This window comes from Colobus angolensis, unplaced genomic scaffold (genome assembly GCF_000951035.1).
Source record: "Colobus angolensis palliatus isolate OR3802 unplaced genomic scaffold, Cang.pa_1.0 Scaffold54, whole genome shotgun sequence".
In the NCBI taxonomy this organism is placed as follows: Eukaryota; Metazoa; Chordata; class Mammalia; order Primates; family Cercopithecidae; genus Colobus; species Colobus angolensis.
Genome location: NW_012118932.1, coordinates 7,373,247 through 7,390,713, shown reverse-complemented (window position 1 = coordinate 7,390,713; position 17,467 = coordinate 7,373,247). Strand labels below are relative to the sequence as shown.

Sequence of the window (17,467 nt, the reverse complement as noted above, 5' to 3'; positions counted from 1 at the left end):
TTGAGGTGGAGTTTTGCTCTGTCATCCAGGCTGGAGTGCAGTGGTGCAATCTCGGCTCACTGCAACCTCCGTCTCCCGAGTTCAAGCGATTCTCCTGCCTCAGCCTCCCAAGTAGTTGGGATTACAGGCATGTGCAACCACACTCGGCTAATTTTTGTATTTTTAATAGAGTCGGGATTTCAGCATGTTGGTCAGGCTGGTCTCGGACTCCTGACCTTGTGATCCACCTGCTTTGACCTCCCAAAGTTCTAGGATTACAGGCATGAGTTACCGTGCCTGGCCTACTGTAAGATTCTTATAATGGTATATTACCATTTCCCTACTTCTGGCCTTTGTGCCACTGTGATCATACATTTTACTTCTATAAATCTTACAATATATTATCGTTATTTTTGCTTTAAACAGTCAAATCTTTTAAGGAGATTTTTAAAATAAGAAAAAGTGTTTTATATTTACCTGCGTTCTTACCATTTCCCATACTCTGCATTCCTTTGTGTAGATCTATTAAATCTATACGTTTCATTTTGTATTTTTCTTCTTCCTCGAGGACTTTCTTTAATAATAATTTTTTTTTAAATTGAGATGAAGCGTTGCTCTGTCACCCAGGCTGGAGTGTAGTGGTATATTGGTATATTTGCTTAGCACAATATTTTCAAGATTCATCTGTGTTGTAGCATGTATAAGTACATTTGTTTTTATGGCTAAGTAATCTTTAATTGTATGGCTTTGCCACATTTTATTTATCAGTTCACCAGTTGTTAGACATTGGCCTCTTTTTACATTTTGGCAAAAGTAATGCTGCTACGATCATTTGTGTACAAGCTTTTGTGTGAATTTATGTTTCATTCCTCTTGAATATATAGCAGGAGTTGAATTGCTTTTTCACATGATAACCCTATATTTAACTTTTTGATGAACTGCTAGACTGTTTTCCAAAGTGACTGTGTCATTTTATAATCCCACCAGTAATGAATGAGAGTTCCAATATCTCCACATCCTTACCAACACTTGTTATTATCTTTTTGATACAGCCGTCCTCCTATGTGTGAAGCAGTACTCATTGTGGTTTTGATTTGCATTTCCTTAATGATTTTTGATGTTGAACATTTTTTCATTTGTTTATTGGTATTTGAATACCTTCTTTGGAGAAATGTTCATCCAAATCCTTTCTTCATTTTTGAGGCTTGCTTTTAATTAAAAAAAAAAAAAAAAAAAACGGGACTGGTGGCTGGGTGTGGTGGCTCATGCCTATAATTCCACCACTTTTGGGAGGCCCAGGTGGGTGGATCACTTGAGGTCAGGAGTTTGAGACCAGCCTGGCCAACATGGTGAAACCCCATCTCTACTAAAAATACAAACAATTAGCTGGGTATGGTGGTGAGCACTTGTGGTCTCGGCTACTTAGGAGGCTAAGGCGGGAAGATCACTTGAACCTGGGAGGTCGAGGCCATGACTGCCTTGCTGCACTCCAGCCTGGGTGATAGAGTGAGACCCTGTCTCAAAGAAAAAGTTACTGGAGATATCTTTATTCTAGGGATAAACCCAGTCCCTATTATTCTATTATGCCTGGAAGTGGAAGTCTCTTGTAAGCACTTTAATTTACCAAAGTATTTACTTTAAAAATACTATCATTTGTATTTCATGACCCAAGGATTTATGCTGTAATACTAAGTGAAAAATTTGAACATAAAACTGTATATATACTCTGATCCTACTTTTATTTTAAAATGTTTATTCCTTAAGCATACCAAGATATTTCCCATCTCAAGGCCTTTTTCACATTTTCTCCTCTGCCTAGAATGCTTTCCTCATTTTTAAGTCACTAAGATGTTTTAATCCTTTAAGTCTCAGCCTAGGTCTCAGCTTTTCACAGAGACCCTCCCTGACGATTCTCTTCAGCACAACTTTCAACATTCTCACAAACCTACCCAGGAAGCCTCTATCTCTGCTGAATAGCTGATGCCTTCACAGTATTCACCACAACTATTTACAGTTATGTGTTGCTTAATGACAGGGATATGTTCTAAGAAATGCATTGTAGGAGATTTAGTTGTTGTACACACATCATAAAGTGTACTCACACAAACCTAGAGGGTATAGCCTACTACACACCTGAGCTATGTGGTGTAGCCTGGTGCTCTTGGGCTACAAAGCTGTGCAGCATGTTACAGAATACCATAGGCAATTATAACACAATGGTAAGTATTTGTGTATCTAAACATATCTATACATAGAAAAGGCACAGAAAACTATGGTATAAAAGATAAGAAATGGTACACCTGAATAGGACATTCACTAAGAATGGAGCTTGCAGGACTGGAAGTTGTTCTGGGTAGGTCAATGAGTATGTGGTGAGTGAACGTGAAGGTCCAGGACATGACTGCATGCTACTGTAGACTTTATAAACACTGTACACTGAAGTTATACTGTTTATGAAAAATTTTTTCTTTAATAATATATTCACTGTAGCTCACAATAAGCTTTTTAAAAAAATTTTATTTATTTATTTATTTATTTATTTATTTATTTCTGAGACAGGCTCTTGCTCTGTCACCCAGGCTGGAGTGCAATGGCGCAATCTTGGCTCACTGCAACCCCCTCCTCCCAGGTTCAAGTGATTCTCCTGCCTCAGCCCGTCAAGTAGCTGGGACTATAGGCATGCGCCACTACACCTGGTTAACTTTTGTATTTTTAGTAAAGTCAGGGTTTCGCCATGTTGGCCAGGCTGGTCTAGAACTCCTGAGCTCAGGTGATCCCCCACCTCAGCCTCCCAAAGTGCTGGGATTACAAGTGTGAGCGACTGTGCCTGGCCTTTATAAGCTTTTTAACTTAAAACAAAACAAAAACCTTTTTGACTCTTTTATAATAACGCTTAGCTTAAAACACAAACACATTATACAGCTATCCAAAAATATTTTTTCTTTATATCCTTATTATTATTTTTTAATCCAATGGACTCTGCTTGATATATATCCTTATAATATAAGCTTTTTTTCTTTTTTAAAATACTTTAAACTTTAAAATTTTTTTTTTTTTTTCAGAGAAGGTCTTGCTCTGTTTCCCTTACTGGAGTGCAGTCATACTTCTTACTGTAACCTCAGCCTCCTGGGCTCACGTGATCCTCCCACCTCAGCTTCCCAAGTAGCTGGGACTACAGGTGTGCACCACCACATCTGGTTAATTGCTTTGGATTTTTTTGGTAGAGACAGGGCTTTGCCACGTTGCCCAGGCTGGTCTCAAACTCCTGGGCTGAAGCATTCCACCCACCTGGGCATGGTGGCTAGCACCAGTAATCCCAATGCTTTGGGAGGCCAAAATGGGAGGATAATTTGAGGCCAAGAGTTCAAGACCAACCTGGGCAACATAGTAAGACCCCCATCTCTAAAAAAATAAAAAAAAATTATCTGGGCATAGTGGCACATGCCTGTAGTCCTAGCTACTCGGGAGGCTGAGACAGGAAGATTGCATAAGCCCAGGAGTTTGAGGCTGCAGTGAGCTATGATCACACTGCTCTCCAACCTGGGTGACAGAAAAAGAAGGTACAAACAAACATTAGCCTAGGCCTACAGAGGGTCAGGATCATTCATATCACTATCTTCCACCTCCACATCTTGTCTCACTGGAAGGTCTTTACGAGCAAAACATGCATGGAGCTGTCATCTCCTATGATAAAATGCCTTTTTCTGAAATACCTCCTGAAGGACCTGTCTGAGGCTGTTTTTTTTATAAGTAGAAAGAGTACACTCTAAAATAACAATAAAAATACATAAACCCATAACATATAGTAAATACATAAACCAGTAACATAGTTGTTTATCATCACTATCAAGTATTATGTACTCTTTAAAACTGGATTTTACAGGGAAGTAAAAAAAAAAGTATTATGTACTGTACAGAATTCTATGTGCTGATGGGTTTGTTTACAGCAGCATAACTGTAAACATGTGAGTCATACATTGTGCTATGATGTTATCATGGCTACAACATCACAAAGCAATAGGAATTTTTCAGCTCCAGTACGATCCAGTATAATTGTCGTATAGGTGGTTCATTGTTGACCAGAAGGTCGTTACACAGTGCTTGACTGTGTTTTACATTTGGTATTCTCCGCTTGTCATGGGGAATAAGCTGCAAGAAAGCAGCGATTATCCTCTTCTCCACTGCCTCCTAGTGAGTGCTCCTAACGCAGCACCTGGTGCTCAATAAGTATCTTTTGAGTGTATAAATAGAGGGAAAAAAGACTCAAATTATTCCAAGATATTACCCATTACTCTCTCTGAATGATGGACTACTGTATACTTTTTGTTTCTCTCTCTTAAACTTTATTTTACAAGTTTTCTATACTGAATATTTGTCCCTTTTACAATGAGAGAAATGCAACATACTCTATATTAAAATAATATTTGAAGCTGGGAGTGGTGACTCACACCTGTAATCCCAGCACTTTGGGAGGCCGAGATGGGCAGATCACCTGAGGTCAGGAGTTCGAGACCAGGCTAGTCAATGTGGCAAAACCCTGTCTATACTAAAAATACAAAAATTAGCTGGGGGTGATGGTGCACACCTATAATTCTAGCTGCTTGGGAGGCTGAGCCAGGAGAATTGCTTGAACCCAGGAGGCAGAGGTTGCAGTGAGCCGAGTTCGCACCATTGTACTCCAGCCTGGGTGATGGAACAAGACTCTATCTCCAAAAAAAAAAAAAAAAAAAAAATTGAGTACCTGCTCCGTTGCCAGCACTGTGAAACTTGGATGTGTGGATGACTCTGGGAGGAGGAGAGGCACACAAGGGCAGCAGCAGTACATTCTGTTAATATGCAGCATCTATGAGGAAGAGATATGCAAATATGAAATTAAAAATTAATATAAAAGTTGATTAATAGAATCATTTGAATAGTGCTTTGTGAATTATAAAATAACATACACTTCTCTTGTTTAGCCTTCATAAAACCATACATTGTTTATTTTCTCCATTTTATAGAACACCTATGTACTTTTAGGTGTTGGCAGCATAAGGCATAAGTATTACAGTCAGTACAGATTTTCCTGGCATTTGTTGGTTGCCATTCCCACCTCAGAGTATGTTGAGTAGCAGATTTGTCTTTGGTGTCTTCTTTTTTTTTTTTTTTTTTGTATTTCTCACTCACTGCTTGGGCCTCTCCCCTCAGGTCTACTCTTCAAGCACATCTTGCCTTTGTGCCGCTCATTGGCTGCATAATCACCTTCTTCCCAACCACTGTGGCCCCCCTTGCTTGAGTCTAAGGTCTCCGCAGTGTGCCCCATTGTTCAAAATCACACTTCCTTCTGTATCTCTAATTCCCAAACTGAACCGCCATTTCCTGCAAAAGTCTAATCCCAGGTAAGGGCTGGAGATTTCCTGCCTGTTTAAGCTAGGCCGTGTGTGTGTGTGTGTGTGTGTGTGTGTGTGTGTGTGTGTGTGTATGTAGGGGAGTCAGTGCAGTCAGGCAGTGGAGTCAGGGCTGGGCAGCCTCCAGCTCCCTCAAAAGATGTGTGTGATGGTGTAGACAGGCCTCAAGACTGGGTGGTCGCAAGCAAGGGGGATAAAGACTTGCATGCAGATTAAGGCTTACAAGTCACCAGTTCAGCCTAGATGTAAACGATATTTATAGCTGCAACCAGCAGACAGAGGCTTGGGCAGAGGGATGCAGATCTGTATCTGTGAATGTCCTAAAGAAACAGGGGTCTTTATAATAGAAGCAAAAGTGGGACTGCAATTTGAGTTAACATCAGGTCTGGGGGTAGTCAATGTCACTTCCTTTTCCACTGATGATATCTTTTGTTAAGGAAAGATTGAAGGTTACGGTGGATAAGAAGAGCAATGGTGGCTGGGTGTGGTGGCTGGAGTAATCCCAGCACTCTGGGAGGCTGAGACGGGAGCATCACTTGAGCACAGGCATTCAAGGCTAGCCTAGATAATATAGCAAGCCCCCATCACTACAAATATAAAAAGAAAGCCCAGCATGGTGATGCAAACTTGTAGTCCCACCTACCCAGGAGGCTGAGGCAGGAGCATTGCTTGAGCCCAGGAGTTTGAGGCTGCCATGAGCCATGATTGTGCCACTGCACTTCAACCTGGGCAACAGAGCAAGATCCTACTTCTAAAAATAATAAATAAATAGACAAAAGAAGAACAATATTATTACTTATCCTAAAAAATCATAGTTAACAAGCCCCAGTAATGATTATTCTATGCACATCATCAAGTGAAATGTATTCTTAAACTCAGTTATCTAACAAAGTATCAATACAATTCATCCTATAAAGTAGAAATGTAAAAATTTTTATTTACATATAGATGCTAAAGGAAGTATTTGGTTTTAAAAGCAAATTTTCTCTTCATCTGTGTATCTTTTGGTCTATTTGGAAAATGTAATTGCCAGGCATGGTGGCTCATGCCTTTAATTCTAGCACTTTGGGAGGCTGAGACAGGAGTATTGCTTGAGCCCAGGAGTTCAAGACCAGCCTGGAGAACATAGTGAAACCCCATCTCTACAAAAGAATTTTAAAAAGTTGCTAGGCATAGAGGCACATGCCTGTGATCCCAGCTACTTGGGAGGCTGAGGTGGGAGGATCACTTGAGCCCAGGAGGTTGAGGCTGCAGTGAGCCGAGTATGACCCTCTCTCAATGAAAAAAAAGAAGATGTCGGCCAGGCGCGGTGGCTCCCACCTGTAATCCCAGCACTTTGGGAGGCGGAGGCGGGTGGATCACAAGGTCAGGAGATCGAGACCATCCTGGCTAACACGTTGAAACCCCGTCTCTACTAAAAAAAAATACAAAAACCTAGATGGGTGTAACTATTTCTAAAGTAATTTCTCCTCACGTGGAAAACAGCTCATCAATAATAAACCGTCATACCTGCTCCCCTAGGCCTGGGGATCAATGTTGGAAAATACTATGATAATTTGAAATCATGCTTGTTTTATTTACTTCTTTTCTCTTCTACAACTTGCAGGGCTCAATATTACTACAGCTGTGGAAGAGAGTCTATAATTTGGGAGATCACTCCTCCTGCGTTGTTTAGACAGCCCTCCAAAAGGATCCAGAGGCTCTCACAGCCCAGTGGATTCAAAAGACAGTGTCTACTAAATAGGTAGAGTATCTTGAGAATCTCTGTAAATCCTAATCTAATTTGGCCAGATGTCTCAGTATTTTTTTTTCTAGTTTTAGTGTGTGCAATTTCATGAGCTAAAAGTCCACTTGTGTTCCAAAGCATCAGGTAAAAAGAATCAAATATTTGCAGCAATTGTAGGTAATGAGAAGATCATCTTCAGTAATTACATTTGGCTCAAATTGTGCTGAAACTAAAATTTATACTCAACCTTACCATTGTTAGCCAGTTGAAAGGAAATACGCAACTAAAACACCACAGGTTTTTGCAGTTTGTGGAATTTGTTCTCCTATATCTCTCTGACTTTGAGGATACTTTTTCTTCCTTTTGCTTTGAAGGCTGAATTTCTTCTAGTCTTGATAAGACCACTAGGTGGTACATTTTCCATGGGAGCTAAGATTGTGATATGGTTGTTGGAAAAGCTAATTCAATGTTAGGTTGCATTAGTGGAAGATATACAGTGCACAGTTATGGAGAGCTGATAGTGCTACTGTGTGCTACTTTAGTCAGAACACACTGGACATGTATGTGCAGTTGTGGATGTTATACCTTAAGACATGATAATAAACTTGAGACTGTTCAGAAGGTGGGAAATGAGATATTGGGCTTCTGGAAACTATGTTGTGTGAAAAATAGTTAAGAGAAATGACATGTTTAGTTTAAAAAAGAGAATAAGAAAGTGGCGACAGCTGTGTTAAAATATTTAAAGGGTTGGCAACTGGAAGAGGAAGAAGAGGTGAACGTGAAATTACTTTATGTTAATCCTAGAACTAGAAGTAGAACTTTGACAGGGCAGCAGATGTCAGCTTAGTATAGGAAAATCTTTCTGACTAGCTATCAGGTAATGGAAACTGTCCGGTAACGGGAGGTGAACAGGCATTCCACCCTAATCCCTGAAAGTTTTCAAGCCACACTGGAATTGTGACTTTACATGGATTTTAGAAAAGGTTCCTGCATTCAGAGAAAGGTTGAACTAGACAGCTTGAGTCTTTTCCATCATAGAATACTGTTAAAGAAGGCCCAATTCTTCCCACAAAGTTTCCTCAATTACTTATTTATCAATTCGTTCAATAAAATCTGCTGTATACCAAATACGTAAAATTTGGTAGTTATGTATACACATGAATTTGGTAATGTATCTATTGTTATAAACAAAGGAATACTTTATTGCCACTTCTTGAGAGACCTCAGTTTGATGTTACATGTAAATAAAATGCCCTTTAGTGTGAAAACATTTTGTATTTTTTTAAGTTTATATTTCTCTGCTTTTCTAAGTAGACTTTTCTGCTGCTTGAACATACACGTAACCGTTGTTCATTGGCTTAAGCTCTTTATTATGAACATCAACTATTTTATAATACTTTAATAGAGAAAACTTCTCAGGAGCTGTTTAAGTATAAAGCCAAGATTTTCCTTAGGCTAAATGGTCTGACTTCCGTGCTTTCAAATTATGAGATGTTTGCTTCTCATAGTTATTTCTGTTATTTCTCTTTTTGTCAAGGGAATAGTCTCTAGCCAACCACTTTTTAAATCTTCTGTGAATTGGAAACAGATCACCAAGCTTGTTATAATTATGTGAAGGAAAAAAGCAAGTGCTTAGTGAAGACACACAGGGCTGTCCAATAGATGACAGATATGAGCCTGGGCTTTGTGACGTATCTTTTAGTTGATTAACTAAAGGAGCTCAACTGCATATTTGAGCAAGTAGAAGAAATAATCGGTAACCTTGAACACAGGTCAATTGAGATTATCAAGTCTGAGAAACAGAAAAGAAAAAGAATGAAGTAAAATGAACACATCTTCCGAGACTTGTGTGACACTTTGAAGAGTATCAGCGTAGCCGTAATGGAAATCCCACAGCAGAGGAGAGAGATCAAGGGATGGGAGAAATATTTGAAGAAATAATGGCCCCAAATCTCCTAAATTTGATGAAAAATATTACACATCCATGAAACTCAACACACTCCAAATAGGATAAACTCAAAGAGATTCAGAACTTGACACATCATGATCAAACTGTTGACAGCCAAAGACAAAATCTTGAAAGCAGCAAGAGAAAAACAACTCATTGTATACAAATGATTTGCAATAAAGTTAAAAAGTGATTTCTTATCAGAAACCATGAAGGCCAGAAGGCAGTGGTATGCCATATTTAAAGCACTGAAGGATTGACCAGGTGTGGTGGCTCACACCTGTAATCCCAGTACTTTGGGAGGCCAAGGTGGGTGGATCATCTGAAGTCAGGAGTTTGTGACCAGCCTGGCCAACAGGGTAAAACCTCATCTCTACAAAAAATACAAAAATTAGCCAGAAGTGGTAACTCATGCCTGTAATCCCAACTACTCAGGAGGCTGAGTCACAAGAATAGACTGAAAGTAAAAAAATAGACACAAATAGACTGAAAGTAAAAAAATGGAAAAAGATATACCGTGCACACCAACCAAAAAAGACCTGGATTGGCCAAACTGATATCGGACAATATAGACTTTATGATAAACATTGTTACTAGAGACAGAGAAAGGTCATTTTATATCATAAAAGAGTTAGTCCATTAAAAAGGGAGGTGGAGGTTGCAGTGAACAGAGATTGCACCACTACACTCCAGCCTGAGCTCTGTCTCAAAATGAATACATAAATAAAATAAAGCACTGAAGGAAAAAGACTGTAAGCTAATAAAAGAGTTTTTCAGCAAAATTATCCTTCATAACTGAAGGGGAAATTACAGCATTCCCAGATAAGCAAATATTGAGAGAATTCATTGCCGGCAGACCTGGTTTATGAGAAATAATAAAGAAAGTCCTTCAGGCTAAAGTGAAAGGACAGTTAGCCTGGGCAGTATAGTGAGATCTCATCTCTACTAAAAATAAAAAATTTAGTGGGGTGTAGAGGTGAATGCCTGTGGTCCCAGCTACTCGGGGGGCTGAGGCAGGAGAAATTGCTTGAGCCTGGGAGGTTGAAGCTGCATTGACTGTATTACTGCATTCCTGCCTGGGTGACAGAGTGAGACCATGTCTCAAAAAAAAAAAAAACAAAAAAAGACATTTGACAGTAACTCAAATCCAAATAAAGGGCACAAAAAAAGTTAACTACATAGGTAAATATAGAATGTAGCACATTTTATATAGTACATTATAATTACATTAAAATGTAAATATGTATATATTTTTGTTTGTAACTCTTTTTCTTCAACCTGACATAAAAGACAACTGCCTAAAGTAGTAACTTTTTTTTTTTTTGAGACAGAGTCTTGCTCTGTCACCCAGGCTGGAGTGCAGTGGCACGATCTTGGCTCACTGCAAGCTCCCCTCCCGAGGTTCACACCATTCTTTTGCCTCAGCCTCCCAAGTAGCTGGGACTACAGGCACCTGCCACCATGCCAGGCTAATTTTTTTTTCTTTATTTTGCATTTTCAGTAGAGACGGGGTTTCACCATGTTGGCCAGGATGGTCTTGATCTCCTGACCTTGTGATTTGCCCACCTCGGCCTCCCAAAGTGTTGGGATTACAGGTGTGAGCCACGGCGCCCAGCCAAAAGTAACTTTTATGCATTAAAGGACACTACCAAGAGAGTGAAAAGACAACCCACAAAATAGGAGAAAATTTTTGAAAACTATATATCTGATCATGGACTAATATTCAAAATATATAAAAAAATCCTGAAAACTGTACAATAAAAGACAACCCAATTTTTTAAATGGGCAAAGGATTTAAATAGACATTTACCCAAAAAAGATATACAAATAGACAAGAAGCATATGAAAAGATGCTGAGCATCATTTGCCTTCCTGGAAATGCAAATTAAAATCACAATGAGATACCACTTCACACTTACAAGAATGGCAAGGATGATGATAAGAAATAATAAATCAACAAAACAATAACATATCGTTGAGGATGTGGAAAAATTGAAACCCTTATACATTTCTGGTGGGAATGTAGAATACTGCAACTGATAAAGAAAACAGTTTTTCAGTGCCTCAAAATGTTAAATATGGAGTTATTATATGAGCCAGCAATTAGACTCCTAGACATGTACTCAAGATAATTAAAAACATACGTTCACACAAAACTGGTACACAAATATTCCTAGCAGCATTATTCATAATAGCCAAAAACTGGCAGCAATTCAAATGTTCATCAATGGATGATGAATAGATAAACAAAATGTGGCAATCATAAAATGGAATGTTATTCAGCCATAAAAAAGAAAGTATTGCTATATGAATCTTCTAAACATGCTAAGTGAAGGAAGGCAGACACAAAAGGCTACATATTTGTATGAGTCTATTTATTTGAAATTCCTGGCCTGGTGCAGTGGCTCACACCTGTAATCCCAGCACTTTGGGAGGCTGAGGTGGGCAGATCACTTGAGGTCAGGAGTTCGAGAACAGCCTGGCCAACATGGTGAAACCCCATCTCTACTAAAAAATACAAAAATTAGCCAGGCATGGTGGCGTGTGCCTGTAATCCAAGCTACTTGGGAGACTGAGGCAGAAGAATCGCTTGAACCCAGGAGGCGGAGGTTGCAGTGAGCCCAGATAGTGCTACTGCACTCCAGCCTGGGTGACAGAACAAGACTCCATCTGAAAAAAAAAAAAGAAATTCCAGAATAGGCCAATCCATAGATCCAAATCCATAGAGACTGAAAGTAGATTATTAGTTCCCAGGATTCTGAAATTAGATAGTGGTGATGGTTGCATATCTTTGTGAATATTTTAGAAACCACTGAATTGTATACTTTAAAAGGGTAAATTTTATGGTATGTTGATTGTATCTCAGGAAAAAACAAAACCCAAACTAATAGCCTACCCCTGGAGAGTAATCATGTTTTTATTTGAGAAAAAACATTTTCCATATTAGGCTTGTAAGTTTGTCATTTAATTGGTAGGTTTTTGATTAGGGAAAGAAATATGTGGGGAACAGCCTATGAAAATTGGCCAAGTGGCTGGCAATTATGACCAGCACTATCTCAAATCATACTGCAGAGGAGACTGACCATTGCAGAGGGTGGCTGGAATTTTTATTTCAGAGATTTAAGAGGAGGAATTGGTATAAAATGAAGTGTTTTTCATAATGCAGGTCACAACTCATTCATAACAGATCATAAAATTAGTTCCAGTTTTTTTCATAATGAAATTAAAATTTAAAAATTGGAATGCATTGTATAGGGTATTATTTCATAATAATTTTCATTTCAGATACACAAACACACATTTGCATCTACTGTATCACAATATAAAATATACTTTTTTTTTTGAGACTGGGGTCTCTCTTTGTCACCCAGGCTGGAGTGCAGCAGTGCAATCTTGGCTCACTGCAGCCTTGACCTCTTGGGCTCAAGTGATTCTCCCGCCTCAGCCTTGCAAGTAGCTGGGACTACAGGTACATGCCACCACACCTGGCTAATTTTTTAATTTTTGTAGAGACAGGATCTCACCATGTTTGCCTGACTGGTCTCAAACTCTAGGCCTCAAACAATCCTCCCACCTCCACCTCTTAAGGCAGAGGGATTACAAACATGTTGGGATGTCTGTTAGGAATACAGACATGAGCCACTGTGCTGACAAAAATGTACTTCTTACTGTGGATGAAAGTAAAAAAATTTTAAGAAACACCAATCTGATCGAAAGAGCATGACTGTGGGATAGATGTTGCTAAGATAGAAGCAGTGTATATAATTGATTAGAAGTTCATCATAGCAATGGAAAATCCAATTGTTGTTTCTCCATCCAACAGTTGTAATAGTTCATGTTTCCATTTGCATATAGACCCTTCAGTGATAACTCAGCAAGAGATTCTCTTCAAATCTCTGATCCTTCTCCCCGGATATTACAACTCTCAGTAGCCAAAGGCACAGACCCAAACTATCATCCTTCAAAAAAAGTAAGTGTGCCCATGTGGAAGAAACAGTTCCTGATTGACTTGTAACATGCTACATACCCTCTTTTTCTAGATATGTTTTCCTTTCTTCCTGCTTATTTTTCCCTCTTATCAAATGAACTTTTCTGACTCTTTCCTCCATGCCTAAGGTATCAGTCAGGATTGGATCAGAGAAGCAGAACCACTATGTGTGATGTAGGATACAGGATTTATTATAGGGATTAGCCCTTCAGCAATTGTGGGAACTAGTGGAGAAGCCTGTGGAAGCCTGTTATGGCAGCTGGGACTTGAGTCTGGTTATACATCTAGAAGCAATGAGATATAATATGGGCAAGTCAGCAGTTCCTTGGAATATGTCTATGATAGGGGAAGCCTCTATGGGTTCTTTAGGCAAGGAGGGTCTAACCTCTTCAGATGGAGGAAAGATTGATTCTAATAGCAAGGGAGGCTCAGCAGTATTTTGGTGTTTAAAGTCCCCAGCTTCATTGGAATCTGCCCATATATCCCCATTCCAACGTTCAAAGCCCCACTCTTTTCCAATCACTGCCCTAACTTTAACATAAAAGACCATTCAAATTTGGAAATTCAGTTTTCACTGTAATTCACCCAGTCACAAAATTAGATTCTGGGTCTGGTTTTCAGAATGTTCAGCCCTATGCAGTTAGAAGACTAGGCTTTCAAAATTTTAGGGAAGTCATAGAAGCTTTCTGATTCTGTATGTGGACATTACCGTGGAATTTTATTTTTTAATTTTTTTAAGACAAGGTCCCACTCTGTCACCCAGGCTGGAATGCAGTCATGTGATCACAGCTCACTGCAGCTTTGACCTTCCAGGCTCAAGTGATCCTCCTACCCTGGCCTGAATAGTTGGGACCACAGGTGCATGCCACCACAATCAGCTGATTTTTACATTTTTTGTAGAGACAAAGTTTCCTTATGTTGTTCAGGCTGGTCTTGAACTCCTAGGCTCAAGTGATTCTTCCACCTTGACCTCCCAAAATGCTAGGATTACAGGTGTGAGCCACTGTGCCTGTCCTACAGTTGTATTTTAAAGGCCTGAGATTACCATTTTCTTTTCTCAGGTTCTTCAGTTCACTTAGAAGCAACCAAGCAATCCTACTGTACTTATTTATTTCACTAAAATGTTTGCTTGCAGCAGCTGCTTCATCACCCAAAGCCTTTCTTTCTGTTTTGCCACTGCATGCCATGGACTATGGTGTATTTTTTTTCACCACTAGCAGTAGGATCATTAATGCCTTTAAATCTAATCAGTTTGGAAAACAAACTCCAGATAATCTAAAACCAATACAGAGAACCCAGCCTTAAAGTTCTCATCTAGGTGTCTGTAACTTTATGCCAAACCATCCCCAAACTTAGTGGCATAAAACAACAATGATTTTGTTATGCTCAAGGATTTTATGACTGAGAAATTCTGACTGGGCAAGCAGGTATGGCTCTTCTCTGCTCCATGATGTCTAGGGCCTCAGCTGGGAAATCTGTAATGCCTTGGGTATCTGAAATGGTGGGGTACTGGAATCATCTGGAGGCTCCTTTACACTTGTCTTAGTCAGCTTGGGCTGCTGTAACCTAAAACCATCGTCTGAGTAAATTAAACAAAAGACATTTATTACTCACAGTTCTGGAGCCTGGGAAGTCCAAGATTAAGATACTGGCATATTCTCTTCTTGGTGAGGGCCCACTCCCTGACTTGCAGACAACCACGATTTTGCTGTATACTCACATGACCTCTTCTTTGTAGGTTCTCAGAGAGAAAGAGAGAAAGATCTCTGGTCTCTCTTCCTTTTCTTATAATGACACTAATCCTATTATGGGGGCTCCAGTCTCATGACTTCATCCAAATCTAGTTACTACCCAAAGCACCCCACCTCCTAATTCAATCACTGGGGATTTGGGCTTCAACATGTGAATTTCGGAGGGACACAAACAGTCAGTCCACGATAATACCTGTGTGTGGTGCCCAGGCTGGGATAACCTAAAAGCTAGATAGACTCAGTTGAGAATATCTATAGGAGTTCCTTCATATGGTCTCTCCATGTGGCTTAGACCTTGTCATGAGAGCTGTTCTGAGAAGGAATATACTAATATGGAGTATCTCGAGGGTGAATATTTCAAGAGAACAAGTGGAAGCTGCATGGTTTTTATGGCTTGACCTTAGAAGTCACATAACGTTATAGTAGACATGCTCTGTTTATTGATGTAGTTACAAGTCTGGCCAGATTCAAGGGGTCAGGGACACAAACCCCACCTCTCAATTGAGAGAAGTGTCAAAGAAGTTATAGGCACTTAAAAAAACCTGCCACATCCAACGATGTAAGCTTTTTAGGTATCCTTGAGCATGGATTTTATATGCAGAAAAGACTGTTTAGAGGTATGCTATAAATAATCAATAGTCTTATTTTTAAATTTTCAAATTTAATAGTTGATTTTTCTTAGGCTTGGCTTGCAAGTTTTATTATTTTATTTATAATTCCAGCAGTTTGTAACAATTAATTTTAAGAGCCCTAAATATTCTTTTTTACATAGCTGCCCCTAAAATGTTTATTTTATAAATTTACCTTTTACACTTTATTTTCATTCAACTTACTCATTTTACAGTGCATAAAACAATTGTACTTTATCCGTTCTTCCTTGGTCCGTTGATTGACTGATTGATTGATTTCTTCATTCAACATTTTTCTTTTTTTGTGATTTTTCCATAAGTTATTGAGGTACAGGTGGTATTTGGTTACATGAGTAAGTTCTTTAGTGGTGATTTGTGAGATTTTGGTGCACCCATCACCTGAGCAGTATACACTGCACCATATTTGTAGTCTTTTATCCATCACCCCCCTCCCACTCTTCCCCCAAAGTCCCCAAAGTCCACTGTATCATTCTTATGCCTTTGTGTCCTCATAGCTTAGCTCCCACGTATCAGTGAGAACATACAATGTTTGGTTTTTCATTCTTGAGTTACTTTACTCAGAATAATAGTCTCCAGTTTCATCCAGGTCACTGCAAATGCTGTTCATTCATTCTTTTTTATGGCTGAGTAGTATTCCATCCTATACATATACCACAGTTTCTTCATCCACTCATTGATTGATGGGCATTTGGGTTGGTTCCATGATTTTTCAATTCTGAATTGTGCTGCTGAAAACGTGCATGTGCAAGTATCTTTTTCAAATAAGGACTTCTTTTCCTCTGGGTAAATACCCAGCAGTGGGATTGCTGGATCAAATGGTAGTTCTACTTTTAGTTCTTTAAGGAATGTCCACACCGTTTTCCACAGTGGCTGTACTAGTTTACATTCCCGCCGGCAGTGTAGAAGTGTTCTCTGATCACCGCATCCACACCAACATCTGCTGTTTTTTGATTTTTTGATTATGGCCATTTTTTCAGGAGTAAGCTGGTATCGCATTGTAGTTTTGATTTGCATTTCCTTGGTCATTAGCAATGTTGAGCATTTTTTCATATGTTTGTTGGTCATTTGTGTATCTTCTTTTGAGAATTATTTGTTCATGTCCTTAACCCACCTTTTAATGGGATTGTTTAATTCTTACTGATTTGAGTTCGTTGTAGATTCTGGATATTAGTCCTTTGTCAGATGTATAGATTGTAAAGATTTTCTCCCACTCTGTGGGTTGTCTCTTTACTCTGCTGACTGCTCTTTTGCTGTGCAAAAGCTCTTTAGTTTAATTAAGTCCCAGCTATTTATCTTTGTTTTTATTGCATTTGCTTTTGAGTTCTTGGTCATGAAATCCCTGCCTAAGCCAATGTCTAGAAGGGTTTTTCCAGTGTCATCTTCTAGAATTTTTCTTTTTTTTTGAGACGGAGTTTCGTTCTTGTTGCCCAGACTGGAGTGCAATGGTGTGTGTGATCTTGGCTCACTGCAACCTCTGCCTTCCAGGTTCAAGCGATTCTCCTTCCTCAGCCTCCCAAGTAACTGGGATTACAGGCATGCACCACCACACCAGGCTAATTTTGTATTTTTAGTAGAGATGGGGTTTCTCCATATGGGTTAGGCTGGTCTCAGACTCCCAACCTCAGGTGATCCACCCACCTCAGCATCCCAAAGTGCTAGGATTACAGGGGTGAGCCACCGTGTCTGGCCATCTTCTAGAAATTTTATAGTTTCAGGTCTTAGGTTTAAGTCCTTAATCCATCTTGAGTTGATTTTTGTATAAGGTGAGAGATGAGGACCCAGTTTCATTCTCCTACTTTTGGCTAGCCAATTATCCCAGCACCATTTGTTGAATAGGGTATCCTTTCCCCACTTTATGCTTTTGTTTGCTTTGTCGAAGATCAGTTGGCTGCAAGTATTTGGGCTTATTTCTGGGTTCTCTGCTCTTTTCCATTGGTCTATGTGCCTATTTTTTTTTCCTTTTTTTCTTTTTTTGAAACAGAGTCTTGCTCTGTCGCCCAGGCTGGAGTGCAGTGGCACAATCTCAGCTCACTGCAAT

The 17,467-nt window shown here is 39.4% G+C and overlaps 1 protein-coding gene across 1 annotated transcript in view; it reads left to right on the top strand.

The window, feature by feature from the left end:
- THEGL (theg spermatid protein-like) overlaps positions 1–17,467 on the top strand; it is a 91,988-nt gene that overhangs the window by 63,964 nt on the left and 10,557 nt on the right. The window contains exons 4-5 of the mRNA XM_011961260.1: positions 6,973–7,110; positions 12,896–13,010. Coding sequence (XP_011816650.1) covers positions 6,973–7,110; positions 12,896–13,010 — 253 coding nt within the window. The remainder of the gene's footprint in view (positions 1–6,972; positions 7,111–12,895; positions 13,011–17,467) is intronic.